The sequence below is a fragment of the Grampus griseus genome (genome assembly GCF_964374135.1).
Source record: "Grampus griseus genome assembly, chromosome: 8".
Lineage (NCBI taxonomy): Eukaryota > Metazoa > Chordata > Mammalia > Artiodactyla > Delphinidae > Grampus > Grampus griseus.
This window is the reverse complement of record NC_139002.1, coordinates 98,454,613-98,480,429: the sequence shown is the minus strand read 5'-3', so window position 1 is coordinate 98,480,429 and position 25,817 is coordinate 98,454,613. Positions and strand designations below refer to the sequence as shown.

Genomic DNA, 25,817 nt, shown 5'->3' with positions numbered 1-25,817 from the left:
CATAGTTGCACTCCATTAGCCAAGCTGAGGGGGCAGCTCCGGCTCCATCCTTAATCACCTATGAGTCAAGGGTTTTCCAAGTCTTTAGATAATGGAATCGGGATTGACCAGCTTCCCTGTAGCAGGGGTAATGGAAACCTGAGCCAGGGGAATTGGGGAGGATGAGTGGGGTGGGTGTGTGTGTGGTGGGGGGTGTAAGTCTGATGGAGATGCAGGAAAGGTGTGGAGTATGTGTGAAGCTTTTCTTATGGGAGGAAATGAGTGTGCCGCATTTTTAGGTTGGGGGGAGTTTATATATGGGAAGGGAGCGTAACAGGAGATAAATGAGGATTAGCGAGGAAAATAGAGCTTCCAGTCATCCCCGCGGTGGCTCTAAACCTGAATTTATACACGTGGAGTGGCCACGTTGCGTAGGCCCTTAGGTGTTTGCACAGGAAGCCTCTCTAGTTGGCCAATGGTTACCTTTTCTCTAGCCGTGACTCTGGTGCTGCAATCAGTACAGGCGGCTGGGCCTGAGAATTGGGCCGTCCTAAGGCAGTCTCCTCTCTAGGCAGTCGTCTCGGTGGCCATTTTGCCCAACCGCTCTTCAGCAGCTAAGTTGCGTCAGTTTCGCCGGGGTCTGAGCCTGTGGCCGGCCCCTCATTTGCAAGTCTCATTAATAATTGAGTACCTGGGCTGCGCCTGTTCGCGTAAGACCCGGCGGATTCCGCACGGTCTATCCACTCCCGGTTTTCACCGGTTCATGGATATTCATGAGGCGCTTTGGGGGCGTGGACCTGGGCGGAGCTAGGGGCGGGGCCCTGCCACAGCTCGTACTGGCTTGGTCCCGCGGTGGTGGCGGCGGCGGCGGTAGCGGCGGCGGAGACTGGCATCGGGCTGCCGAGCCCGAGCAGAGCGGAGCCGGATCCTGGGGGAGCGCGTGAGTGTGCGGGGGCGGGCGGGAGGGCGAAGGAGGGGGCGGGGTCCGGCATTGGGGGCCGGGGAGAGGCATGGAAGGAGTGGGCGCTTTTCAGTCGGGACCTCGGTTGAGATTGGAGGGGGGGGTCACCAGGAAAGTTTGCAGGGGCCGGGGGCGCGGGGTAGGCGGGGGACACAGGGGAGCTGCCGCGTGTGCGCGGGGGCGGTGGGTGCACGGTCTGGAGCTCGTGCTGACCGAGCCAGAAGAAAGGGGGGAGGGGGCGAGGGCTTGAGGAGGAGCCGGGGGCGGGCGGAGCTGCTGGAGGGACCCCCGCCTTTCCCTACCCCCGGGCCTGCGCTAGCCCCCTCCCCCGGCTCCCTCGGCACGCCCCCAAGCGCCCCAGTCCGCCCCCACCCGGTCCTTGTCCCCAGTCCCTCGTCTGTTCGCCGGCTGCTCCACATCCCGCGCACAGGTTCTCTGCTTCTGCCGCCGCCGCCCCCTCCTCCGCCTCTTCTACCCTGTTCTCTCAGGCTGCTGCCGTCCCTCTGTGTCCAGAGCTCCCCACTGGGCCCCTCCAGACGGCCCCTCGCCCCGGGCTGTTCCGTCTTCCCGTTGGCCCTCCCTCCTCCAGCAGTTTACAGGCTGTCCCTTCCGACCTCTCTGGCCCCAGATCCGGCCGGAGATCCCAGGTCCATAGGGCCGACCCCGCCTGCGGCGATGCTTCTCTGGGCCTCAGCTCCCGGGGCTGGAGCTGCCTGGCTTCTCCCCTGCCCTTCTGGCGGCCTGTGCTCCCAGGGGTCAGCTAGTCTCCTGACTCTTGCGGATTGGGAATGCTCAGAGCCTCTGAGACTTTACAGCTTTCGGCTCTGGCCTTGGTCACCTGGCTTTCCTGGCTGGGGCCCCTGAACTGCTGCGACCCCCTCCTCTTGGGAAAGGCGAGCTGCAGCTTCTTTGCTGCAGCTCCTCACACTGCTGAGGTGTCCACCAGGCCCCCAGCTGAAGGGTTTTTCGGTTCTGGACCAGTTCCTCTCCATTTCTAACCACCCACAGCATGTCCCTGGTAATAATGTTCAGGGACAAGGAAACAGTCTTGTTTTTTTTAATTTTATTTTTTTCCCATCATGTGCCCCTCCTCCACGCACACTTGGACCGGCTGTGCACAGTTACTCACCCACCCACCCACAGGGAGCATCCTGTGTGGTAGCTGGCTGACCGAGGGATTGACAATCATGGGTATCTCTCTACCTCCTTCATATCCCCTCCCATCTTTGAAACAAGATGGGGCAGGGTAAAAGTGAGAGGTGGGTGGGTTTTGCAAAGGTTGGGCACCTGAGGTCCCTTCGGATTTGGTGCTGTCTTGCCAGACCAGCCGGAGTGGGTGACTTTGAGGAAGGCAGTGCCCCTTGCAGGTTGGAGAAGGTTGGGTCGTCCTCACTGACTGTGGGCACACTAGGTGATAGGAAATACCCCTCTTCCTTTGGAACAAGGGGGGCAGGGCTCTGTCAACCTGGGTGGGGGTCTTGAGGGTGGGATGGTGCTTCAGGAGCCAGGATGGGAACTGAGGAGGTGGTGAAGTGTCTGAAGAGCAGGTGACAAGACTGGGGCCTGCAGGAGAGAAGGGATGGTCAGGAACAACGGAAACCTGTGCTTTGGGGAAAGGAGGAGGTGGCCACCAATGTGTTAGCTCGTCGGTGACACTAAATGGAGTCATGCTAATAATGGCCAACATTTACTGGACGCTTATTACGTGCTAGGCATTGTGCTCAGCAGTTGTGTGCATCCTCTCATGTAAGCCTCTCTCTCTCTCTTTTTTTTTTTTTTTTTTTGCTGCACTGCATGGCATGTGGGATCTTAGTTCCCTGACCAGGGCTTGAACCTGTGCCCCCTGCCGTGTGCAGTGAAAGCGCAGAGTCTTAACCACTGGACTGCCAGGGAAGTCCCTCATGTAGGCCTCTTAACAGTCTCAGTAACTGTGTTTTTCACATAGGGAAACTGAGGCTTAGAGAAATCAGCCATGTGCCTAAGGTCACAGAGCTAGAAAGCGGTAGGTCCACCCAGCATTCGAATCCATTTGGTGTAGCAGATCTGAAGCTGCTGTTACAAGCTTAGAGGAGGGGCACCCGTTCGGCTTCCACCGTAGGGTTGTGTCATTAGGTTTAAAATTTCTACTTCAGCCCCGCTCAAAACCCCTCAGGTCAAGTCTAGGCTGGTGAGTGATGCCCACATACATTCCTGGGCTGTGGCTGTCCCACTGTAACTGTCCAAGAAAGGGAACCCTAGGGAGTTTTCCCCCAAGCCACCCCGCCCCCCGGGTGTTCTCAAGCCCTGTCCCATTCTCCCAGCCCTGGCCTGGGCCGGCTCCTCCTTCCTCTTGGCGAGGCTCTGGAAATCCAGTGGGAGGCCATTGCTATGGCAACAGGACTAGGCCCTGACTTTACCTCATCAAATTCCAAGCTGAAGCCAAAGCGATTGAGAAATTAAAGAAAAAAATGTATTCCAGATGTTTACTTTTTATTCCTTATTTTTCCGTGTTTGGATGAGACAGCTCTGAAGGAGGCGGGAGTGGGGCAGGGATGTGGAAGGAGGAGGGGGGACGTGGGGGGAGAGGGAACCACTCCCAGCTGCAGGAGGGAGGGAGAGAAGGAGGGGGAGCAGGAAGGGGGAAGCAGGCAGGCAGGCAGTGGGCGGAGCCCCAGGTTGGGGAGGAGCGGGTTTTTCCCGTCTCCCATGAGGTGATTCACAGAGAGACTTCAGACTTTGCGGACCTCTTACTCTGCCCCTGAGTAGATACCTCGAGTGGGGCCACCGGACCCCGGGGGTTACCTTGGGAGAGGTAAGTGGGGTGCCACGGAGAGCTGGCCACAGGATGCAGCAGTGCGCGGCTCCCTGAAGCTCCAGGACTTTAGGGTTAGGAGACAAGAGTTGGAGAGTGATCTGGGAAGTGTGGAGGGCGTGGCGGCTGGGGACCTCCCTTGACCTCCCCCAGCCCCCCTCCTGAAGTTCCCTCTTCCTGTCCCGCACTCTGCCTCTGCCAGAAGTTGGAGACGTCCCTCGCCACCGAGCCTGCTGCCAGCGCCCAACCCTTTTACTTTCTTTTCCTGGGTCTTCAGCCACCCCAGCTTGCACCCCTCTGCTTCCCACTTCTCACGCAGGTCCGCCGCATGTGATGGAAGTATCCACTCTCAGGGAAGGCACAGCCATGGCTTCCCTACCGCCCCGGGAGCCAGAGGAGGAGCTGGTATCTGCTGGCTCTGAACCAGGTACCTATGGGTGCAGGGTGGAGCAGCGGGGTGGCTGGGAGGAGGGTGGGAGGGGCGGAGGCTTGAACCCCCATCCTGTCTTGGAGCGGTTGGGCGAACGATGACTCTGTGCAGTGAGAGGGAGGGAGGGAGGAGTACTCAGGACGGGCAGGATGAGTCTGAAAGGTTCTTAGCTTCCATTGGGACCCTTCAGAACTGTTTGAGATCACAGCTCTCCAGCAGAGGAGAGCAGACTAACCTTTGAGATGGTGTGGATCAAACCACATGTTTGACAGAGGAGGAAACTGAGGCCTAGGGGGGAAATGGCATGCACCTCTGGATTTGAACCCAGGCCTCCTGGCTCCCTGTCTAGACGCCTTTCTTGCCCTGAGCCAAATGAGTGGGCGATGAAGGATTCTATTAAAAGGGCTGTGGCCATGAGTAATTCAAGGTCTTTTATTTGGTATTGAAATGCCTTATGTAGAAGGTAGGTTTCTGGTCCCCCCCCCCCCCGCCCCGCCTGTACCAGGTTTACTTCTGTTTGGCTTAGGTCAATAGTAAGTTTGCATTCCTGATCACACACCAGATGACAGTGGGGAGGTGGCCTGAGTGTGCACTGGGGGAGGGGGCAGCAGGGTGGCAGAGTAGGGACGCTGAGCTGGGATAACAGGTTTACTGTGGATGGTAGTATTGCAGAGTATCATGTAAGAGGAAAGGACTACCTTGGGGAGATGGTGGGCTGACTAACTGATGTGGGTAGGCAGGTACTCATTTATTAGCTCAGTTGCTCATTTATTCATTCATTTGTTAAGAACGTGTACTAGGTGCAAAGTGGGTACAGGGAGAAATAGCTGCCAGCTGGACCCTTAAATAGCTTTAGCTTATAAGGGGGACTGACTAGACATTTTGGGAATTTGGAGATGGGAGATGTTTCTGGCACGTGTATGGAAAATCAAGGAAGACTTCATGGAAGAGGTGACATTTGACTTGTACCTAGAAGGATGTGAACATTTTGAGTTTGTACGGTGGGAGATGAAGTTCTGATTGCTGTTCTTCTGACATCCCCCCAACCAACCCTTTCCTTTTGGTAGGTGACGCTCGGGCCAAACCCCCTGTCAAGCCCAAACCCCGAGCCCTGGCCGCCAAGCCAGCCCTGCCTGCCAAGCCCAGCCTGCTGGTGCCTATTGGACCTCGGCCTCCCCGGGGTCCTCTGGCCGAGCTGCCTTCTGCCCGGAAGATGAACATGCTGGCGGGACCCCAGCCCTATGGTGGCAGCAAGCGTCCCCTTCCGTTTGCACCCAGGCCTATGGCTGAGGCCCCTACTGGAGGAGAAGCCACCCGAGAGACTGTGAAAGAGGAACGTGGGAAAGAAGAGGTATCCCCCTTGACACCTCCAGCTCGATGTGCCGCCCCGATGGGTGTGCGGAAGGCGCCCGCCCCCTTCCGCCCAGCCTCGGAGCGCTTTGCAGCCACCACAGTGGAAGCGATCCTGGCCAAGATGGAGCAGCCGAGGAAGGAGGTCCCGGCCAGCCCTGACCGCCTCTGGGGCTCCCGCCTCACCTTCAACCATGATGGGAGCTCAAGATATGGCCCCAGGACCTATGGTGTGGCCGCAGGTCCCAGGGATGAGGATGGTGGGACCCTCTCCAGGGAATGGGCCCAGGAGGGGCCGGCAGAGTCTCCCACAGAGTGCCCTGAAGAGCCCAGCAAGACCCCCGAGGAGAGGTGAGGGGGTGGGAGGCTGTATGTTTGGTTGCAGCCTGGAGGACAAAGTGGTAGTTGCATCTGCGATTGTGATCTTCGCTTATAGGTTAGGTCTGAGTCACAAAACATTCCCCCAGCAGGCAGTGCTACTATGTTCTTTTTACAATGATAGTTCTTTATACAGAGTTGGTATATGTTTTTAGTAGAGTTCAAATGTACTATATGGAAGTTTATTTTCAGGTTTTTTTTTTACTGAGAGCCAATCTTTGCCTCACTTAATCCACAGCCATGCTGTTTAGTGAAGGGAATATTAGACCCATTTTAGAGATGAGGAAACTGAGGCTCAAAAGTGACTTCCCCTGGTCCCTTAGCAAGTGAGAGAGACAGAGCTGGGGTTTGAATTCGGGTCTGTTTTCTTCCAGTGTGTGCTTTTAACTTTAACTGCTAGCTCGTGCTGTGGGTGCAGCCGTGTGCCAGGTGCTGTGTGTGTGTGTGTGTGTGTGTGTGTGAGTGTGTCAGTTTGAGGAGGGCACAGTCTGGCTGTGAGGAGGAGTTTGATGGGAGAGGAAAGACATGAACACACCTTGATGCCAGGCCAGCTAGTGTCAACGCACAGGAAGTACAGCTAGGTTGGAGACTGTTGCGTATGGTATACTTGCCTAGAGTTGGTGCCAGTATATAAAAGAAGGCTGACCAGGAGGTGCCCCTGGGCACTGGAAGAGGCTGAGGGCTGTCAGCTGCATGGAGGCCATCCTCAGGGCAGGGAGAGCTGCTTGAGGCACTTGGCAGCTGGGCCCCTCGCAGCTCTGCTGGGCCCACAGGCCCCTTCCCACTCCTGCTGCTGTGGAGGGCAGGGCCGCTGTTGTCTGAGCTGAGCTGGAAGGTAAGATTCTTGCCCTACCCTGTGCTGCCCTGCCCTCCAGCCTTTCCCCTCTCTCACCTTCAAGTGCCTGGAAGGCAGGGCCTCCTATCAACTCTTTTGTCCCAGGCCTGGGCTCCCAGGAGGTCACACCCTGTCCTGGCTGGGTTCCACCCTTCATCTTCCCCTCCTTTGCTCCAAGCCAGGCTTAAAATGAACAACTTCAACCTTGGAAAATCCTCTTCCCTCTTTCCCTCCCCCTGCAATTCCTCAAGAAGTATTGGCAAGGCAGCAGGACCAGCTGCATTCTCCCTGGTGGCAGGAGAACATTAACCCCTTAAGGGAAGGGGGGCGGGTATCTTTTTGGGAGCCATGGAGGGGTCTGGGCAAGCTGCATCCTCTTCCCAAAGGAGTTGACGGAACTTAACCCTTGGTGTGCAGGTGGGGAACAGGCACTGTCTCTGGGGCACTTTGTGGAAACTGCATAGCGTCTCTGTCCCCCAGTAGGAAATGCCTGTGGGAGGTGGGAGGCAGTTAACATTGGATGCTGTGCAGTCACTTAGGCAGACCCTTGATCAGCTCTCCCTTGTCTACCCTGTGACAGGCTCTTCCATTCTAGGCCTCCATTTCCCCTCTTTCTCCCTCACAGGAACCCCCTTTCGGACCTGGCCTTCAATGGGGACCTGGCTCAGCTGGCCAGCTCTGAGCCACCTACTGACGTGAGTTATCCTCCAGTTACCAATCAGAACCGTGGTATTTTAGAGCTGGAAGAGTCATCTAAGATCATCTCTTTCGCCTCCTTGTAGTTTAGATGGGGAAGCGGAGGCCGTGGAGGAGGTGACTGGCCCAAGGGCTGGCCCCGGGACTCAGGTTTCTCAACTTCCAGGCCACCCTGGCTAAGTGTGGCTCAGGCCCTGAGGCTCTTACAGTGTCCAGAACAACTGTCCTTGATTATCTACTGTGTGCTGGGCACATCCCAGGAATGTTGACTGACTTAATCCTTGTGGTAACTCTAGCTAGCAGGCCCCTTTGGTCCCATATGAGAGGTGAGGACACCCGGGCTTGAAAGGTTAAGTAACTTACCCAGGAGCTGAGGCAGGATCTGAAGGGTCTGAGTCCACGGCTCTCCCTGGCCGGATTGCCTTCTCAGGGTTCAGAAGAGAGGAAGAGTCCTTTCTTGGGGGTTTCCTGTTACATCCCCTCTCCCGACAGTGTGCTCAGAGGGCAGAACAGCCTGAATTTCTGAGTAAGTGATGTAAAGGATGGTCCTTCTTACTCATAGAGCCCTTGCTAGCCAGAGGCTGTCCTATCTGCCCCATGAGGGAGACCTGACTCCATTCATTTGTCTGTCCAAAAGTATTTATTGAGCAACTACTGTGACCTGGGTACTGGGGAAACAGCAGAGAACAAAACAAAGACCGCCCCTGCTCTCAGGGAGCTCACCTTCCAATGCGGGGAGGCAGATGCCAACACAGACATCCCTGCGAACCAGCAGATGTGTAGTGTGTCAGACAGGTGCTGGGGACACCTGGAAGGGTTCTGGGGTGAGGGTAACAGGGGGAGGCCTTGCTACGAAGAGGGGGATGGAGTGAGCTATGTGGATGTTGGGGAACAGCATTTTTGGCAGAGGGAAGTGCAAGTATGAAGGATTTGGTACCTTCCTGGCAAGGAAGCCTGGATGTCTGGATCGCAGTGAGAGAGGAGGAGTTGGGCCATAGGGAGGACCCAGAGGTGATAGCCTTGCAGGACCCTAGGAGGACCTTTGCTTGCGTGAGGGTATTATGCCATTGAGGGGCTGGAGGAGAGGAGTGACCTCTGCTGTTTTAGTTGTAAAGAGTCACCCTGCCCTCTTGGTTGCAGGGAGCCCAGGGCAGCAGCAGGGACTAGTTAGGGGGCTGTTGGGATAACCCAGGTGAGAAATGATGGTGTCATGGACTCTGGAGGTATAGCCCGTGGTGGAGATGGCGAGCAGTGGTGGCCTCTGTCTAGGATCTGAAGGTGGCGTGGACGGGACTTGCAGATAGATTGATGTGAGGAGAGAGCAGAATCAAGGATGACTCCAGGGCTTCTGATGTGAGCGATCAGAAGGTTACTGTTTACGGAAGAGGGGACTTCTTAGGGTGAAGCAGGATAGGGGGAGATCAGAGGGGCTTGCTTTTGGATTTGTTGAGTGGGAGATGCCTTGTAGACATGCAGGTGGAAACGTCGAGGGGGCCGTGGGATATTTGAGTCTGGAGCTGCAGGGCCTCGTCAGTGTAGAGATGGTAGTAAAGACAGCTGAGATCACCAAGGGAGTGGGTGAGGCCTAGCGGAGGAGCGCGGGAGAAGCTGGAAGGAGCAGCGGTGGGGTAGAAAATCCAGGCAGCGTGGAGTGCTCCGGAAGCCACGTGAAGCTAGTAGCTTGCAGGACTCGGGGGGCTGGGGGGTGACTGGAGGAGGGCGGATTAGTGGTCAGATGCTACCCATGGGGCAAGGAAGATGAGCACTGAGAAATGGGAGTTAGCTGCAGGGCGTCATGGGTGACCTTGGCCAGAGCGGTGGGACGGCGGGTGAGGAGAGAAGCCCAGTTGGAGGGGGTTCAGCAGAGGATGGGCGAGAGCAGCTGTGGGGATGGATACTGAATGGAGAGCCCTGTGTTTAAGAAAAAGGGGTGGTAGCCAGAGGGAGAGAAGGAGTCAACAGCACTGTGTTGTCGTTTTTTTTTTTAAGCCAGAAGAAACGAGAGCAGTTTGTGTGCTGATGGAAATGATCCAGTAGAGTAGGAAAAATCAGTGGTGCAGGACAGAGAGAGGAGGAGTTGGCCTTAGCTCTGAGCAAGGACAGTTCATGGCCGCGGCAGGGAGCAGAGGGCTTGGGCTCCTGTGCGGGCGGCGGGGCTGCGGGTGCTGGTGTGGGTGTCCTCCGCCCGTGGCCTCTGCGTTCTCAGGGAAGGGGGGCAAGGCTGTCAGCTGAGAGAGCCCGGGAGGAGCTGTGGACTTTTGAGGAGACCAGATGGGAAAGCGTTGCCTGGGGGGTGGGGTGTGTGTGTAGTGGGATTGCTGGGCCGCAGGGGGGCCCTCTGAGGGCAGGGGGGTGAGCCGCAAGGGGCCCAGCCGTCCTGGTTGCGCGCTTTTCTCCAGCCACGTCCAGAATGGCTGTCTGGGTGCAGCCTTGAGGTGGGGAGAGCTGTGTATTTAAACAGGTTAAGCAGTAGGGTGAGGGAGGGAGCTGTGTAAAGAAATGACATCAGTGGCGATAAAGAGAGAAGGGAGGGAGTCTGCCGGGCAGAAGCAAGGAGGGTTAGTCGCTGTGCTTCTCAGAGGGGCTGAGGGATTAAGCCGGGTGGGGGATGGAAAGAGGGAGGTGGACAGATGGGGGTGGGAGTGGGTGAGCAGGACACCTGAAAACGAGGTTATGGAGGAGCAGTCGTTACAGGTAAGGACAAGGTCTAGGGTAGGATCCTGGGGACAGGTGGGTCACAAAGGAATAGGAGAGAGGCGGGCAAGGACTGGAGCCAGGATGCTGGATGGGTTGACGGTGTGACTGTTGGAATCACTATGCGTTATAACAGGGGTAGCGCTGGGGAGGGTGGCAGTGGTCCAGGAGCTCTGCTTCTGAGGGAAGAAGGGGTCTGTAGGGGCCTCTAACAGGAGGGGTTCTGGATGGTGTAGTTTAAGGGCATGAGCTTTAAATTAACCAGAGATCTGTAGAGGGGACAGGGTGGAGGGAATGGAAGTTGGCCTTGAGAAGGAAGCAGGATGCCTCCCCCTGCCCAGACCCGGTAGGTGATGATGGGGCAGCAACAGCCCCATTGGCGAGAGGGCGGCAGGGGAATCGTGATCTCTGGGGGTGGGCAGAGCTCAGGTAGGGCAAGACTCGTCTGGGGCCAGGCTGAGTGGAGGGGTAAAGGAGTGCCAGGTGTTTGGTGGCCCCAGTGTCCCACAGTATCCATTCTTTCTCTAAGTCCTATCCTGAAAGGCCATGTGCGCAAATCTTACTTAATCCTCACCTAACTGTGAGATGGACATTGTTGCCACCAGCCCCAGGGTACAGATGGAGAAGCTGAGGCTCGGAGTGACTTCTGTGCGGGAGGGCGTACAGCTTACAAGGGCCGGGGCAGGGGTAGCTCTGGGCCAGGTGCTTTCCCGTCCCCTGGGCCTTTCACCTGAACGCTGAGGCCGGCCTGCCTGCCTCCTTGAGTCGGTACTGTGATGCACAGAGCCGGGTGGAGAGCTCCACGCCACCCCTGGGAGGTAGGAGCTGCTCCCGGGAGCTGGTCTGGAGCTGCATGGGGCCTGGAGTCCTGCTCTGAGGCCGGACCTCCCCCACCCCCAGACAGCCGGAGTCCCAGTCCTCCTTTTCCCTTTGTAAAGCCAGTGTTCTTGACCCAGGAACCCTGGACCCTTTAGAAGATCCTTAGGTGAGCTCTGGGTGGGTGGGTGGGTGTGCGGGGGAGGGTTTGAACCACCTGAAGTGGCGTGAGTGATACCGTGTGAATAAGGCGACGTGCATTTTGTGGGGAGAGGGCCAAAAGGAGGGGTCTGTGGACCCTGAGAAGTTTAAGACACTCGAAGTCATCTCGGAGCCTCTTGCGGCCGTCTTGGGTGGCTGCCCCTCTGCGCCCGGGTTTCCTCTGTGGAGTGTGAGCATGTGAGGCAGCCGCTGACCTGAGGTCTCTGCGGGGTTGGCAGGGGCCCCCCCACCCAGCGGAGTGGTGAGTGATGGCTCTGGACCTTTCTCTTGCAGGTTTCCAAGGCCTGGGTCCCCTCCAGTCCAGGCTCCACCAGCCCAGGCCTCCCCGTTGAAGCCTCGGGCTCAGCCCCTGAGTCTCCACGTCCTTCCTCACCCGATGAGAGCTCTCCCCGCCACTCACAGCTTCCAGAAGCCCAGAGCCCTGCAGCTTCCGGAGCTTCTCCCTGCCTCCCCAAGACCCTGGCATCCCCATCTGCGGCCCCTCCTGATGAGGACTCCTGCCACCCCACTACTCCGGGGCTCCCCTCTCTGGGAGCCCTGGAGGCCTCCAGACCTGGCAGCCCTCCCCTCCAGGAGCTCTCGGGGCGCCGCAGCCCGGAGCAGTCCCCAGCTGCCTTGCCCCAGCCCCTAACGGACGGGGGTGAGTTGCTAGACCTCCCTTGGACGTTGCCATCAGGGGACATGGCGGCCATAGGGGGTGAGGACCTCCGTCCCGTCAGCCTGGCTCAGCGCCGATTTTCTGAAGGTGTGCTCCAGCCGCCCGGCCAAGACCAGGAGAAGCTGGGGGGCTCGCTGGCTGCCCTGCCCCAAACCCAGGGCAGCCAGTCGGCCCTGGATCATCCCTTTGGAAGTGGGACACAGTCCAGCTGGAGCTTGTCACAGTCCTTTGAATGGACCTTCCCCACGCGGCCTTCGGGTCTGGGGGTGTGGCGGCTGGACTCCCCACCCCCCTCCCCCATCACTGAAGCCCCTGAGGCCGCGGAGGCTGCAGAGGCTGGAGACTGGGCTGCATCCAGCAGGGAGGAAGGAGTGTCCCAGCAGGCGCGAGGGGCCCCGCCAGCTCCAGAGGGCCCAGGAAGGCCTGGTTCCTGGATGCAGGCGGATGATCTGGGCACCTCCCCAACCCAAAAGGGCGATGGGGAGAACCATCCTCAGCCCGCAGCTCTCCCCCTCGAGCCCCTGCCAACAGCGGGGGACCAGCCTGGACCAGCCTTGCTGCAGGCAGAGGAGAGGTACGAGGAGCAGGAGCCCCTGCCTGGACAGGGATCCCTGCTTCCTCTGCCCACCAGGGAGGCCGCCCTGCCCATCCTGGAGCCGGTCCTGGGGCAGCGGCAGCCAGCACCCCCTGACCAGCCCTGTGTCCTCTTTGCCGCCATCCCCGACCCCGGGCAGGCACTGCCTGCCAAGGAGGAGGCCATGACCCTTGCCCAGGCCGAGACCACCAAACCCAGGACAGAGGTTCAAGACCCGCGAAGGGCGTCCCCCGAGCCTGCAGGTCCCGAGAGCAGCTCCCACTGGCTGGATGACCTCCTGGCTTCGCCATCACCCAGTGCTGGAGGTGCACGGCGGGGAGCTGGATCTGAGCTGAAGGACACACAGACCCCAAGTGCTTGCTCTGAGGTGAGGACAGGGCACGGGGCGGGGCTTGGATGGAAGCCAGGCCTTCGGAGGGTTTTGTTCTTTCAACGTGGATTTTATGTGATCAGAGCTTGGGATCCAGCCATGATCAAGGGCACCTAGGACGTGCCCCTCGGAGCTGTACCGCCAGGCAGAGCTGGCAGAGCAGAGGGTGTGGGCAGAGGTGGGGGGAGGAGGACCAGCAGGAAGGAGTTAAGACCAGGCTTAGGCTTTAGTGTGAGTCCTTATCTGACTCCAGCATCCACCGGCTGACGGGTCTTGGGAACATACCCCAACCTCTAAGCTTCAGAGTCCTTTCACAGTGATGACGTTTGCCTCTTAGGCTTGTATTGTGGGTAAGATAGACGTGGAAAGCGCTGGGTGCGATGCTTGGCAAACACTGAGTGTTCAGTACGTTATGACGGGTGGCATTATGAAGGGCACCAGCACAGCCAGTTAGAGCTGTGAGCTCTGGACGCAGACTGCCTGGGTTCGTGTCCTGGCCCTGCTCTTTGCCCACGTGTGACCTTGAGCAAGTGACTTTTCTACCTGTGCCTTGGTTTCTGCATCTGTAAAATGGGGAGAACAGTGATGAGCTCTACCTTGTAGTGTGACGGTTACAGTATCTGTAAAGTACTAAGAACAGTGCCTGGCTCATCACGGGTGCTTGGTGAGTGTTGCCTTTTATGAACGTTATTACTATTAAGCTCAGACTTGCCTCTGTAGACAGGCAGCTGAGGCCCAGAGGAGGCAGAGCCTTGTGCAAAGGTTACCCAGCAAGTTGGTGGCTGGGCCAGGGCCAGAGCGCCAGTTCCAGGGCCAGTGCCCTTTCTCCTACCAGGCTGCCCCAGAATCTCAGGGCTGGGGTCCAAGTGGCTTTTGAAATGTATTTTTCAAGCCCAACCTGGGCTGGTAGGGGTGGGGCTGGAAGGAGGGAGGAGCCTGGGGGCCTCTGGGGGCAGAGGTGGGGGGAGGAGGACCAGCAGGAAGGAGTTAAGACCAGGCTGGCTCCTGAAGTAGGTGTGTCTGTCCCAGGATGTGGGTGACTCAACTGGCTTCTGGGCGGGGCTGCCGGAGCTGCAGCTGCTCTGGAGGGAGCGGGGCCAGGGCCAGCGAGAGCCAGAGCCGGAGCCATCGGACAGGTCTGGGCGAGGGGAGCGGCCCAGCCCTGTCCTGGCACCCGCCGCGCCCAGTAGCCCGGGACGGGCAGGGGGCAGGAGGCAGGGGCCATGGCCCGACCTGGGGACAGGGAGCCCAGCCTGTCTGTCTTGGAGAGGCTGCTGGCCAACGCAGCGCTGCGGGATGAGGCTGGCTGGCTTCGCAGCCCTGAGCCCAGGGCTCCCCCACCCGCAGGAGTGAGTCAGGGAGTGTGGGGTGGGGCGGGGTGCCGGAGCCGGCTGGGTCTTTTCCCCGGTGCAGGAGGAGGCTGTCCCTTCTGCCTCCCAGGCGGGCAGGCGGGCAGGCGGGCAGGCGGGCGAGGACTGAGAGGTCTTCCCGGGGAGGCCTAGGCAGGAGGGTGCTTTCCTTAGGGAGGAAGTGGCTGGGAACTCACGAGGGCTAGAAGGGTGTTGGGATTTTGCCTTGGCAAGGAGATCATAGAGGGGCTTAAAGAGTTCTTGATCTCTCCTTGCTGAAAGTATAGCCCCATACCCATGTGAAGACCATTCTGCCAGGCAGCCTCTCTCCTGGCGGTTTGCCAAGTGTTGCCCAAGGGCTGTAAACACGACCATGGGATCATCGATTGAGTGTCCGTGGTGCGCCAGGCGCTGTGCTGAGTGCTTGGCTTAAATGATTTTGTCTAATCCTCTTGTACCACCCCACAGTAGGAATTACCTCATTTAGGGATGAGGACCCTGAGGCCCAGAGTGGTTAAGTGGTTTGTCCAAGGTCACACAGCTGGGATCCAAACCCAGGCTTTCTGTAGCCAAAGTGGGGCTCTTGGGCACTAGGCGGTGCTGACTCTCTCATTCTGGACTGATTCTCGCCCTGATTGACTCTAAGCATAGTTTCTTTGTTTCTCTCTTTTTCCTGATGCCCAGGGACTCCTTGGCTGGGCCCAGAAAGATCTGCAGAGTGAATTTGGGATTGTAGCAGACGCACATCCCAGAAGTTTTAGTCCTTGCAGCTGGTCCCAAGACACTTCTCAGGACTATGGCCTTAGGAGTGCGAGCCCTAGAGGGGGCCCAGGCCTTGGAGAGAGGGACTGGACCAACAAGTGCGGGCACGGAGTGGGGGAGGGGAGCTCCAGGGAGTGGGCCAGCAGGTGTGGCATCGGCCAGGAGGGGATGGAGGTCGGCAGCCAAGATGGGAGTGGAGTGTCGGCCCCGGGGGGGCTCACGGCCCAGGACCAGGTGATTGGAAAGGCAGCCCAGCCTGGCACTCCGCAGGGCCAAGAGGTAGATGTTCGCGACTGGGAGTTCAGAGAGAGGGATTCCCAGGGCTCTTACTCCAGCCAGGGTGTCGAAATCCAGGGCCAGGAATTTGGGAAGAGAGATTCTCTGGGTACTTACTGCAGTCAGGATGCAAGCTTTCAGGACTGGGAATTTGGGAAGAGGGATTCTCTGGGTGCTTCTGCCAGCCGGCATGAAGATGAGCAGAGCCAGGAACTGGGGAAGAAGGACCAGCTTGGCAGGTACGGCAGCCAGGACGCAGGTGAGCCGGACCAGGAGTTTGGGAAGAGCAGTTCTTCACTGAGCACCTACAGCAGCCGGGGCGCAGAGCAGCCGGACCAGGATTTCGGGAAGAGCGCCTGGATGAGAGACTACAGCCGCGGTGGCAGCTCCACGGCCCTCGGCTCCCAGGACAGAGGCTTCGGAATGAGAGCCCTGAGTGCCGGGTTCAGCCCCGAGGAAGCCCAACAACAGGACGAGGAGTTTGAGAAGAAGATTCTGAGTGGCAGAGAGAGCCTGGGCGAGGCCAGCAGGGATGGAAGCTGGCCTGAAGAGGCTGAGTCTGGGGGCTTGTTCAGCCCCAGCAGCCCCCAATCACAGGATGGGGCACTGGGACAGAGAGACCAGAGCAGCTGGCAAGGCGGTAGTGCCAGCCAGGAGGTCGGAGGGCTGCAGGGCAGACAGCAGGCAGGGGGCCAGAGCCCCAGTGATGCCGACCGGGAAGACAGGGAGGTGGGGCAGCGAGGCTGGGCCGGTGACTTCAGCCTCAGCATGGTCCCCCAGCCAGAGGCGGCCTTCAGCCCAGGGCAGCGGGACTGGAGCGGCGACTTCTGCGTGGAGGCGGCCGAGAGGAGCCGTCAGTTTGGCATCATTGGCAACGACAGAGCGAGCGGCGCTGGCCTGAGCCCTTCTGGCAAGATAGGAGGCGGCCACTTTGTGGCTCCCGGGGAGACCTTGGCCGGGACCATGGACTGGAGAGACCAGCTGGGCCTTAGGAACTTGGAAGTGTCCAGCTGTGTGCGTTCTGGGGGCTTGAGTGAAGCCAGGGAGGGTGCTATGGGGCAGGTGGGCTGGGCAGACAACCTGGGCTTGAGAGACGTGGAGCTGGCCGGCCGTCTGGAGACTGGAGGGTCTGTGGAGCCCAGGGGGATCGGAGTCGGGGAGAAGGACTGGACTGCTGAGGTCGGGTTGAGGGGCAGAGATTTGGCGGCAGTGGGGGAGGTAGGAGACCATAGCCAGGCCAGAGAGAGTGGCGTGGGGCAGACCGACTGGTCAGGTGTGGAGGCAGGAGAGTTCCTGAAATCAAGGGAGCGTGGAGTGGGTCAGGCAGACTGGACACCTGACCCAGGGCTGAGAAACAGGGAGCTCGGGGCGGGCCAAGTGGACTGGGGCGACAATCTGGGCCTGAGGAATTTGGAGATGCCCTGCGACCTGGAGTCTGAGAGTTCCCGGGGGCCGCGGGGATGTGGAGTGGGGCAGACGGACTGGACCCAGGACTTGGGGCTCCGGAATGTGGAGCTCTTGGGGGCCCTGAGTGAAGCCAGGGAGCATGGGGTAGGGGAGGTCAGCCAGTCTCCTGAACCAGGCCTGAGGAACGACGGCGTCTTGTCCCCTGGCCTGGAGGCCAGAGACCCCTCGGAGGCCAGGGAGCTGGGAGTTGGCAAGACAAGTGGGCCAGAGACCCAGGGCGGAGACGATCCCCTGCCTTCCGTGGCCATCTGCCCCAAGGAACCTGGATCAGAGGCAGGGGAATCCCCCGGCTTTGGAGCCAGGTAAGGGAGCGCCATCCCAGGGTGGGGAGGGAAGGTGTGATGGCTGTCTGAAAAGTGCACCCTTTCTAAGGGGGATAGAAACCGCTTTCCCCCAAGAACTTCTAGTGTTTGGAAAATTGAGATGGTTTGGACTGTGAATTTTTACTTTATTTTTTAAACTGAACTCTGACACACACACAGGTGAGTTCCTTTTTTGAACGATGAATGTGATGGTTGAGGTGTGACTTTTGCAACTCGTGCTTTAGGCTTCCTTGGTGATTGTGAGTATGCTGGAAGATACGTCCTGTCTTTGGTTAGTTTCTGGTGGCTGTTCCCCAGGCCTCTCGGTCCTGAAGCCGCAGGTTCTCCAGGACCAGGGAACACGGATGCTTTCATAGGCTTGGGGGAGGAGGACTCCGTGTCGTCTTGGCCTGAGCACTCCAGGTCAGGGTGGAGCGGGCAGTGGCACTCCTTGCTTCTTGCAATGGGTAGGATCCCTGTGTTTCTTGCCTGCCTTGTCTTAAGGCCCAGAAGAGCATCAGTTTAAGAACCTAAAAGGCAGGAATCCCTGGCGGTCCAGTGGTTAGGACTCTGCACTTTCACTGCTGCGGGCCCGGGTTCAATCCCTGGTCAGGGAACTAAGATCCTACAAGCCTCGTGGCACGGCCAATGAATAAATAAGTAAATAAAATAAAAACAACAACAGAGAATAAATCCTGGTTTAAAAAGAAAACAACAAAAACCTGAAGGGCATTGGGACCTGGCTCCTGGCCCCATGACCTTGGCCTCCATGCACAGAGTTTCTGATAAAGAACTTTCCAAAAAAAAACCAAACCGATAGTTTTCCGAGCCAACCACAGTCTGTCCCTGAGATTTTTCTGTTCTAAAACCAACTGAGGTGATGTTGCACCTGGTGAGGGTGCTAAAAAGGCATTGTTTCCATTTCCCTAACGTTTCCATCCACTGAGGTTGGGGTTAATTCTCTTAACTGAGTAGCAGGTTCGACCTTTTCCAACCCTGGAGCTTCTCTCCTGGCGTGAAGGGAAGAAGGAAGGGGGTGTTGGATGGGATCTGTGTTAGAAGTGGAAGGGGCTGATGGTAGTGGGAGGGGGGCAGGAGGGACCAGCAAGTGTCTAGAGGGAATCGGTGGGGTGTTGGAGGGGTCAGGAGAGGCGTTTGGGGTTGAGGAGAAGGGAGAGGGGAAGGTGGACAGAGCCTGGGGCCAGGACCGTGCCCCCGGGGCGTATTCTGGGGGCTCAGGCTGCTGAGGGGGAGACGGAGTGTGGGCAGAGGTGAGGCCTGCAGGAAGGGCTTGAGTGTCCCAGACTAGGAGTCCACAGGCTCCTGGGATCCTGCACAAGTTGCTGGACCTCTCTGAGCTGTAACATTCCTGGGGGGAGGAGAGTGTAGGCTCCCCGCGGTTGCCCCGGATTCCTCTTCCCGAAGCGGGAAAGGGATTTTATCATCTCCGGTTAGCAGGTCGCAGAGCGGTGTGACCCGCTTTAGGTCACCGAGTCAGCAATGTCTCTTTCTGACTTCTGCGTCTTTACTGCGTTCAAGGCTCTTACACTACCACGCAGTGGGACCCACAGCCCTCCACCTTTCCCCGAAGTCTGGGGTGGGCCTTGGGAGGGGGAAAGCCAGAATATCTCCCCTTGTTTAGGATGGAGGGAGAGGCTGGCTGGGGGACTGGGTTGGGGAAGGGGAAGGGGATCGGCAGAGAAGCTGGGAGTCCTCAGTGTTCAGCTCTCTGAGCTCCGGTCTCCATCACACCTAGAAAACGCTTGGGAAAACGCACAGTGGAAAACGCCACTGTGTACTCAGTGGGCGTACAGGAGACTTAGGGAGTATGGATATTAGCACTGAAAGCACAGGAGTAAGGAAACCTGTATATCTTTCTCTAATGTGGTGTTTCTCAAGCTTATTTGACTAATATCCAAGGGGCTGGTGTTCTGAGCATCTGACTTAGGGAAATTCTACCCTCTGGAAAGTTGCTCTTTAGAGGAAATTTTGGAGGTTCTCCTGGTAACGAGAAGTCCTCGAGGACAGTTCAGAGCCGGCTGGCTTTGGGCCGGTGTGCCAGGTTTGGGTCCTGATTCTGCCATCACCCCTGTGACCTTGGGCAAGTCCCGTCTCTGCTCAGGCCTCCTGTGTCTTGTCTGTAATTGGGAGTAATCGACCCCGGACACCCACAGCATTGATCTTCACACTTACCCTGTGAAGCGGGAAAGGGATTTTATCATCTCCAGTTAGCAGGTCGGGGAGTGGTGTGACCCACCTAAGGTCACTGAGTCAGCAATGTCTCTTTCTGGAGTTGGGCTAGGAGTTCGTACACAGGAAGTGATAGAAACCTGCCTGGCACGTGGTCGTCACTGACCGAATGCTCACCACCAGTATTTGTATCTGTTTTGCAAGTGTGGATGGACGTGAGGAACTGTCCCAAAAGTGAGGGCTTGGAAGACATTTTGGTCATCATCCTGTGTGGGACAAAGGTTCCCCTGCTGGTGATCATTGGCTGTACCACTGTCCATATAACTGGGACAAGAGCGGCGTTGGGGAGAGCTCAGGCCCCTCCCCTCTGTGTCTAGGTCACCTTGTCCTGGTGGGAGTGGCGCTCCTGGGTCTCCTGAGAGCTGTTGCACTGCCCTCTCCTCTCTCTGGCCTCCTGGTCATCTCCTGCCCCTGCCCCCAGGCCGCAGCGAGGCAGAAGCCTTCCAGCCATTGGCGGGGGTGGGGGGTCTTCACAGAATGTGAGAGGACCCTCAGAGATACTGAGGCCAGCTCCTTCGTTCCGTGGGTGGTGAATCAGGCCCAGAGAGGCAGTGTGACTTTCTCAAGGCCCCACAGCTTGTGAATGTGGGCTCCTTCCCGTTCCCTTGGGCCCCAGCCCTGTAACCATCTCTCGGGGTGCTCTTCCTGTCTCCCTGGGGTCAAGGTCAGCTGCTGCCCCTTCAGACACGTCATTCCAGCTTCAGTCCTCACTCTCTCCTTTTCGGTCTTGAAGCCTCGAACACGAGGAAACTGATTTTTTGTGCATCTGCTCCATGCCGATCCCCGTGTTTACACCTGGAGTGGCTGTGGGCTGGGCTTGGATAGAGTCCCGGGCCTCAGGGGCCTCTAAGACCAGGAGGGCGAGGGGCAGACGTGGTATGAGACACGTCCTCAGGCCGGGAAGCTGTGTTGAGCACGAGGACGATCATCCTAAAAATTCCTCAAGGGCTAACTGTGTGCTTGGTGCGTATTTCTGCCAACAGACCCAGCGAAGTATAGGTACTTATATTATCCCCATTTTACAGATGAAGAAACTGAGGCCCAGAGTGGATAAGTAACTTGGCCGAGGCCACAGGCAAGGGGTGCAGTCCATATGTGTGCTGGAGTGGGCAGCGCTCAGGACAGGTTCCTGACCTGCTTCCCTGCCGGGGAGCAGCTCAGGTTATAGGTGTTCTGGGTGCTCCCACAAGGAGAAGGAAAGCTTCTCCCGGGATGGGGTGACGGGTGAGTGGGGTTTAGACAAGTCAGCAGGGATGAATGCTTCCCTCCCCCACCCCATGGTCACCCCCAGAGCCCACCGAGCTCCTCCGCTGCCCTCTGCCCACGTGGCTCTGGGCCAGGGCTCGCTCTGGAGGTGGCTCTTCCCATCCACCCATCCTCGTCCCCTTAGCTCTCGGGGCCTGCCCTCAGCCTCCTCCCTGCCTCACCCCGGAAGAGGCTTTGGGCAGGGCCTCCTCAGGCTGGGTGGGGTGCTGCCACTGCCCCCTCCCTCCCTGGCCTCCCTGATCTCAAGCAGGGGGGCAAGCTGGCTTTGGCCCCCCTCCAGGGCTGCTCCTGACTCCGCTGCCTTGCTGCACTTCTGCCGCTACCTCCGCCTCCCTCCCTCCCGAGACTGCTTTAATTTCCATCTGTCAGCAGCTTGTGGAAGGACAGACTGATACACGCTCTCTCCCGCCCTATCCCTTCTGGCCTGGTACTGACTCACCTGCCTCACACACTTCCCCTCCAATCTGGGACTCGTGGCCTGGCTTCGGGGTACTGTCCTGCCCGCCTCTCCCATGGCTGTGTGCACGGTGTGTGTGTGTCGGGTGTGGCTCTGCTGTGCTTGTGGTGTGGTGGGTACGAGGTGTGTGTGGAAGGAGTGACCGATGAATAGTGCACGCTTCCCTGCAGGAGATGGACCATGAGAGTGTGCAGGTGTATCTGTGTGTTTCAGGGGGGCAACTGGGCAACACAGGCTCCTCGTGTGAGGAACGTGAGCTAGTGAGAGTGTGGTGTGCTGTGCCTGGTGTGTTCTTGTCATGCTTTGAGGGAGCGGCGGGCAGAAGACACAGATGCCATGTCGAGGTGCAAGGTGACCCAGCCTCTCGTTCCCTCGGCAAATGTTTGCTCAGTCCCGCTCCTGGCCAGGCCCTGGGCCAAGGGCTGGGAGCACAAAGGTGGCAGGGGGCCTGTCTTTGCCCTTGAGTTGCTCACAGTTGGGCAGTGCGGACAAAGAACCACGGACTCTGAGGCAGGGGCTGGGCCAGGTAGAACCCAGGGCTTGCAGGGCTGGGGAGAGCGCTGGCTGGGGGAGGGGAGCCGCTGGCTGGGGGAGGGGAGCCAGCCGGCTCAGAAGAGGAATTGAAGTGCACGGGGAGTGAGCAGAGGCAGTGGGAGAGCCTTCCAGGCTGGAACATCTTGTCCAGATACACAGTTGGATACATAGCCATCTGTGAGGGCCGGGCGCTCAGTGAGACTGGGGCGCGGGGACGGCCGACCTGGAGGGTGGGGACCGAAGAGGCAGGATGGGCAGATGGACCGCTGCCTGGCTTATCCCGAGGAGAGTGACCACCTAAACTGGTGCCCTTGGGAGGGACACAACTGACAGCATCAACAACAGCGACGGTCGTGGTAATAGTAACTTACTTATAGGGCACACACCGCGTGCTCTGCACCGTGCTGGGGGCTTGAGAGTCTCACTGCGGTCCGCCAGTGATTCTGTAGTTAGGAGACCCCGAGGCGTTATAGGTGAAGGCACTCATCCAAAGTCTCAGAAAGTGGTGGACCTGGGATTTGAACCCGCCCGGCTGGCCCAGGTCCTGCCCTCTGTGCTGTGTTGTACGAGGCCCCTGTCGGGAGAAGCGTGGACAAGAGGGAGAGTGAGAGGTTGGGGAAAGCGCCCTTCGGGGAGGGAGATGCAGTCCCACGTGACCTTGGCCTCTGGTCCTCTGCAGCCCTGGCGGATGCCTGGCGCGCTCCCCGCCCTCCGGCTCCCAGGGCCCGCCGGAGGAGACGCCGGCTGCCAGCTGCTCCAGGGCAGCGGCCCGGAGGGAGTCGGCAGCCTCGGGCCTCAGGGAGCTGGCAGAGGAGGAAGGGGCCACAGCAGGCGCTGACCAAGGGGAGCCCCTGGAGCCTGGCTGGGACCATCTGCCCTCCTGGAGGCCCCAGCCTGATGGTGAAGCCAGACAGACAGAAGAGGTGGACGGCACCTGGGGCCCTGCAGGGACCGGGCAGAGCAAGCAGGACCGGATGCCGACCCCCCAGTGGCCCCCCCAGGGCCCTCCCGCCAGCTCCACCAGTCAGGATTTCTCCTTCATCGAGGTCAGTGGAGGGGAGCCCAGGGCAGTGGGTGGGATGTTGTTGGGGGTATGGGGGGTGCTCGTCCCTTGGGCCTCCCTCATCTGTGTGGGCCCCGAGCAGTCTCAGTCCGGGAGGCAGAAAGCGAGAAGCTCCAGCCCGAGGCTGTTAGGGGCTCCCCTGGGCTGGGGCAGGACCACGAAGAGGATGGCAGTGGTGTTGCCCTTGTCCCAAGCAGGACACCGAGATCCTTGACAGTGCCATGTATCGGAGCCGTGCCAACCTGGGGCGCAAGCGTGGGCACCGGGCCCCGGCCATCCGGCCTGGGGGGACGCTGGGCCTGTCGAAGGTGGCAGAGTCGGACGCAAGGCTGTTCCAGGACTCTACAGGTGGGGCCGGGGTGTCGTGTGATGACATCCGTGTCCATGTCTGAGGGTGGTGCAGGGGCAGGGAGGTCTGGGGTTGCCGCCTGTGCTGAGCCCTTCTCTGGGCCCTTGCAGAGCCGCGGGCTTCGCGGGTACCGTCTTCAGACGAGGAGGTGGCGGAGGAGCCTCAGAACCGCCGGACACGGGTGACCAAGGGGCTGAAAGTCAACCTCTTTCCCGGCCTGAGCCCATCAGCCCTGAAGGTACCATCTGATAACGGGGCCATCTGACCACCTTGCATCCAGCCTGCCTTCCCTCCATCCATCTACTCATTCCCTATCCCCTTCCTCGTGTTCCTCCTCTCACTCTGCTCTCCCTGTGCTGGGCGCTAAGTGGGATGGAAGGAAGAACAAGGCGTGTTTGTGTCCCACAACTTCCCGGGGTAGTGGGGGACATGAGCCATGCCGTCATTAGCCCTGGTGAAGGGGGAAGTTTAGGGGTCACTGCGGGGGTAGAGGTAAGAGGCGGGCCTGCTCAGAGAGAGGGAGACACAGTGGGTGCAGGGTGGGAGGGTAGATTGGGGAAGGCCTCATGTGATGACTGTAGCTTCGAGGTGCACAGAGGAGGTGGCCGTGCAGGGTGTGAGGCGGGGAGACGTTGGAGACAGAGGGAATGGGAGGAGCCGAGGCACAGGGACGGGAAGTCACGGCTGGCTTCGTCCAGCCCAGTTAGTCTGGATTCATTTCAGCAGTGTCTCTCTGAGGGCCTGCTGTGTACCAGGCATGGCTCAGCTCTCGGGGGAAGCTCATCTCTAAGCGACTTCGCATCCACTGGGGTGAAAGGTAAAGGGGGTCTGAGCCTGCCTCTGGGGACGGCGTACTCTGGGGAGAAGGCCTAGCCTCCTGTGGCGGCTCCTTCCTGCGCCTCTGACGTCCGTCTGCGCCTGGCTTGTCTCTCAGGCCAAGCTGCGCTCCCGGAACCGCTCGGCTGATGAGGGGGAACCGACAGAGGGCAAGTCGAGTCAGAAGGAGCCCGTGATCCATCGCTCCAAGTCCTGCAAGGTCCCGGGGCTGGGGAAGCCCCTCGCGTTACCTCCCAAGCCAGAGAAATCCTCAGGGTAGGTGACCTAAGCGCCGGGCATTCACTGGCCTCACTGCGTTGGCCTTCCCAGGAAGACCCTGCTTTACAAGAGAGGAGAACTGAGGCCTTGAGACGGTTGGCGTGAGGCCAGTCTGCTCTGTTGAGTCGGTGCCCGAGTGCTGGTCTCTAACCAGGCCCGAGGTCACCTCTCCCGGTGGGAGCGGCCTTTCTGTCCCTGCCACTCCCTCTGACCTTCGCCCTCTGCCTTCAAGGTCAGAAGGGTCATCGCCCAACTGGCTGCAAGCCCTGAAGTTGAAGAAGAAGAAGGTCTGAGAAGTCACTGAGGTGAGGGCAGGAGCTGGGCTTGGGCCTGTCTGGGGTTGGGAGTGAGTTCAGGGCTGAGGAGGGCCTGCCCTGGAGGACTCAGGAGGCCCCGGACCCTCTTCTAGACCTGAGCTCTCCATCCCTCTTTCTCTGCGAGGCTGGAAGCAGGCAGCTGAGGCCAAGTTCCAGAGACCTGGCGGGTCCCTTGGCTTGGGGACGTCCATCCCCACCTTCCTTCTTGGGTTCAAGGAGGGTCCCCCGTGCCCTGTAGGTGGCCTGAGCGTGGTCCGCCCGCCCTTCCAATCTGGGACCCTGGGGTGCCTTCACTAGGCTCCAGGTGCCCAGCAGGGTCTCCATCGCGCCGGGCTCCGCTGGGGGAGCCAGGCTGCAGTGTGGGGAGGCGGGTGCGCAGTGGACGGGGTGGGGGAAAGCGGAGGGAGAGAGGCCGAAGCGCCTCCTCTACTCCCACGTCTCTGCCTGACCTCTTCTCTTTCCTCCTGCTGCAGGTCCTTCCCATCTGGCAGTCTCAGGCAGTGCCTGTCCCTGTGGGGTCCCCGGCAAGGAGACTGCTGAGCCCCCCACGCCCCAGGCTGCAGCCTCTGCCCCCTCCACCTCCGGGGGCCGTCTGGGGAGGCACAGTTATGCACTTTGTATCACCATCCCAACTCCCCTCACACCTCCCTCCCAACCAGTTGTTAGCGGTCGAAGGTTTAGGTCCCTCCCTCCTTCGCTGTCTTCCCGCCTCCCTCTCTGCTTCCTCCTCCAGCCTCCCGTGGGTTTTCTTTTGATACCGGTTTATAGCATTTTTTATAAAAGCCTTTGATTTTTGTAACAGGCGGATCCCAGCCCCACCCCCGGTCTCCCTCCGCCATGCCAGGTGCCCCACAGAAACTGATACCATTTTGCCACTTGAAACAATAAAGTTTTTTGGGAATTGGTGCTGCCCAGCTTGTGGTGTGTGGTCGTGGCGCCTCATCCCTTCTCCGAGGCTGTACCTGGGGAGATGCTGGTTCTAGCCCTGGCCGACCAGGAGCTTGCTCTGACCTTGAACCCGTCACTTCCCTGGCACTCGCTGGGCACCCACTGAGGAGGGTGTATTGGTTACGGTAGGCTGATTGCCGATTCACACAACCTCCAAATCTCCGTAGCTTAACACACAAAGGTTTATCTTCCATTCAAGGCCCCTTCTGGGGTGGATTAGTGGTAGGGACACTCTGCACCTCACAGTCATTCAGAACCCAGGCTCCTTCCCTGTTGTGGCTCAGCCATCTGCAGGGGCCCTGGAGTCTCTGCAGCATCCAGTGGAGAGAGGGCAGAATCCTATGGGAGACCCATAGTCCACTGTCCGAAATTCAACTCATGCTCCCTGCTAACTGCAAGGGAAACAGAAATGTAGTTTAGATGTGTGGCCGGAGAGAGAGAGAGAGAGAGAGAGAGAGGACCAGATATTGGTAAAAATTCACCCTTCTTACAGAGGGGGTGGGGGGGCGTTGTGTTGGTTTCTGTGATCCCCAAGGGTCCTTTGAACCCATGTGGTCTAGAATGTCCCACGAGCTCTGGCCTTTCTCACCTAAACCCCTGACCACTG

At 59.0% G+C, this 25,817-nt stretch overlaps 1 protein-coding gene across 3 annotated transcripts; it reads left to right on the top strand.

The window, feature by feature from the left end:
- The first annotated feature begins 832 nt into the window (after positions 1 to 832).
- TNKS1BP1 (tankyrase 1 binding protein 1) lies at positions 833 to 25,168 on the top strand. 3 transcript variants are annotated; one of them, XM_082659749.1, is made up of 12 exons: positions 833 to 919; positions 4,051 to 4,158; positions 5,229 to 5,862; positions 7,350 to 7,419; positions 11,426 to 12,772; positions 14,809 to 16,931; positions 22,118 to 22,484; positions 22,699 to 22,849; positions 22,961 to 23,088; positions 23,785 to 23,942; positions 24,178 to 24,250; positions 24,736 to 25,168. In XM_082659749.1, exons 2-11 carry the CDS (start codon positions 4,065 to 4,067, stop codon positions 24,236 to 24,238), a joined length of 5,133 nt encoding a protein of 1,710 aa, XP_082515875.1. In that variant the 5' UTR covers positions 833 to 919; positions 4,051 to 4,064; the 3' UTR covers positions 24,239 to 24,250; positions 24,736 to 25,168. The 3 variants fall into 3 exon arrangements, with proteins under 3 accessions (XP_082515875.1, XP_082515877.1, XP_082515876.1); XM_082659750.1 differs by lacking the exon at positions 833 to 919 and adding an exon at positions 3,641 to 3,731; XM_082659751.1 differs by lacking the exons at positions 24,178 to 24,250; positions 24,736 to 25,168 and adding an exon at positions 23,577 to 23,667 and having other exon boundaries at positions 23,785 to 23,938.
- Positions 25,169 to 25,817: the final 649 nt, after the last annotated feature.